The 1,625-nt window shown below is 45.0% G+C and overlaps 1 protein-coding gene across 1 annotated transcript; it reads right to left on the bottom strand.

Annotated features, from left to right (window-relative positions):
• LOC133852608 (uncharacterized) lies at window positions 1-1,625 on the bottom strand. Its single transcript, XM_062289379.1, has 4 exons — window positions 671-1,625; window positions 502-569; window positions 235-399; window positions 1-78 (listed from the first exon to the last, which is right to left on the bottom strand). The coding sequence occupies exons 1-4, from the start codon at window positions 1,623-1,625 to the stop codon at window positions 1-3; spliced, it is 1,266 nt and encodes a 421-aa protein (XP_062145363.1).

The following is a 1,625-nucleotide window of genomic DNA, read 5'->3' as shown; positions in this document are numbered from 1 at the left end:
CTAGGTGTAACGGGAAAAATCATCAACAAAAATCACAAAATAACGTGAACCACTCATACTAGGAACAGGGGAAGGCGCCTAAACATCAGAATGAATTAAATCAAAAGAAGCAGATGCAATAGACTCATTATTATTAAAAGGCAAAGCTGGTTGTTTCCCAAGTTAACAAGAAATACAATCAAAAGACTTATTGGACACTGAACCTAATAAATCCTTAGAAGCTAAAACTTGTACCTGAGACACAGATGCATGACCAAGACGCGAATACCAAAGAGCAAGAGATGGTGGTGATGAAGCGGCAGCAGCAGAGACACCAGGGATGGAAATGTGTAATGATGAAAGCTCAAACAGTCGCCCAACTCTACGCCTGGTCCTATGTGTCTGGCTTGTCTGAGGATCCTGCACACACACACCAGAGGAGTCAAAAACAAGTCTATAACCCAATTCACACAGTTGTCCAACAGATAGAAGGTTAAAGGACAATTTAGGCATATGAAAGACATCAGAGACAGAAAGAGACGGTGTATGGACAATGCCTATGGTTTGAACAATCATAGAAGAGCCATCCGCTGTGTGAATTAAAGATGTATGTGATGGAGGGGTAGAAGTGGTAAATGAGGAGGCATATGGTTGCAGCAGACAGAGTCAAAAAGCCAAGAGGAAGATTTACCTGGCAAGACGGAGAGGACAGAGGAAGATGCATTACCAGAACGAGCGAGGACCTGGATGATAATTGCCTCAAAGTCAGCTGGAGATAAGGTGAGAGCAGATCCTGTAGAGTCGCCAGAGGAAGCAGCTGGAGCAACTGAAGAAGCACTCTCAGTAGTGGTAATGACTGCAGCAGATGCAGAAGATTTGGCCTTGCTCCAACACTTGTCAATAGTATGCCCACGACGGCGACAATAGCGACAAAAAGGATTGTCACGGTTCTTGGAAGGTCCACGGCTAGACTTGTCAGACTTGTCAGAGTGCTCAGTCAGAGGGGATGGGGCAGCTAATACTGAATGAGTATGCGGAGTGTGCTGAGAGCGCAAGGTAGGCAATCGGGTCTCCTCTCGAACAAGCTCACAGACAGCCTGGTCCAAAGTAGGAAGAGGAGAGCGGTGCAAAAGTTGCCCCCGAACAGGCTCAAAATCATCCCGCAGAGCCATCAGAAACTGATAGAGACAATGTTGGTCCCTGCGATCAGCATACATCTGAGCATCAGTAGGATCCTTCCAAGCAGGATTAGAAAGTGCCAACTGGTCCCATAAAAATTGCATGCGAGCAAAAAAATCAATAATAGACTGGTCGGATTCTTGCTTCAGACAAAAGAGATCAAGAATAATCTGGTACTCTCGAGAACCATCAATCGAGGAGTAGCAAGAAGCAAACATATTCCAAGCACCCTGAGCATCATCAAAACTGCCAAATAATGCCGCAATAGAAGGAATAGTGGTGTTACGAAACCACGTAAGAATCTGATGATGTTTGCTGTCCCAATCAATAAGACGAGTGCGGAAAGCATCATCGCTTTTAGCAGTGACTTTAGTCGGCTTGAGGATATCCCCAGTCACATAGAGCCATAGTTTGCGACCTTTAAGAAAACTCCTCATAGATTGGAACCAAACAGTGTAGTTGGTCAT

The sequence above is a fragment of the Alnus glutinosa genome, chromosome 12, assembly GCF_958979055.1.
Source record: "Alnus glutinosa chromosome 12, dhAlnGlut1.1, whole genome shotgun sequence".
NCBI lineage: Eukaryota > Viridiplantae > Streptophyta > Magnoliopsida > Fagales > Betulaceae > Alnus > Alnus glutinosa.
The sequence above is the reverse complement of the archived record's forward strand: the minus strand, read 5'-3'. Positions and strand labels throughout refer to the sequence as shown.

Excerpts from the sequence above, each read along its gene's own strand:
- LOC133852608 (XM_062289379.1), bottom strand. The coding sequence starts at position 1,625 with ATGACCAACTACACTGTTTGGTTCCAATCTATGAGGAGTTTTCTTAAA. Across the intron at positions 570-670 it reads TGTCCTCTCCGTCTTGCCAG|CGGATGGCTCTTCTATGATT; the intron begins GTAAATCTTCCT and ends TAATTCACACAG. Across the intron at positions 400-501 it reads CGTCTCTTTCTGTCTCTGAT|GATCCTCAGACAAGCCAGAC; the intron begins GTCTTTCATATG and ends GTGTGTGTGCAG.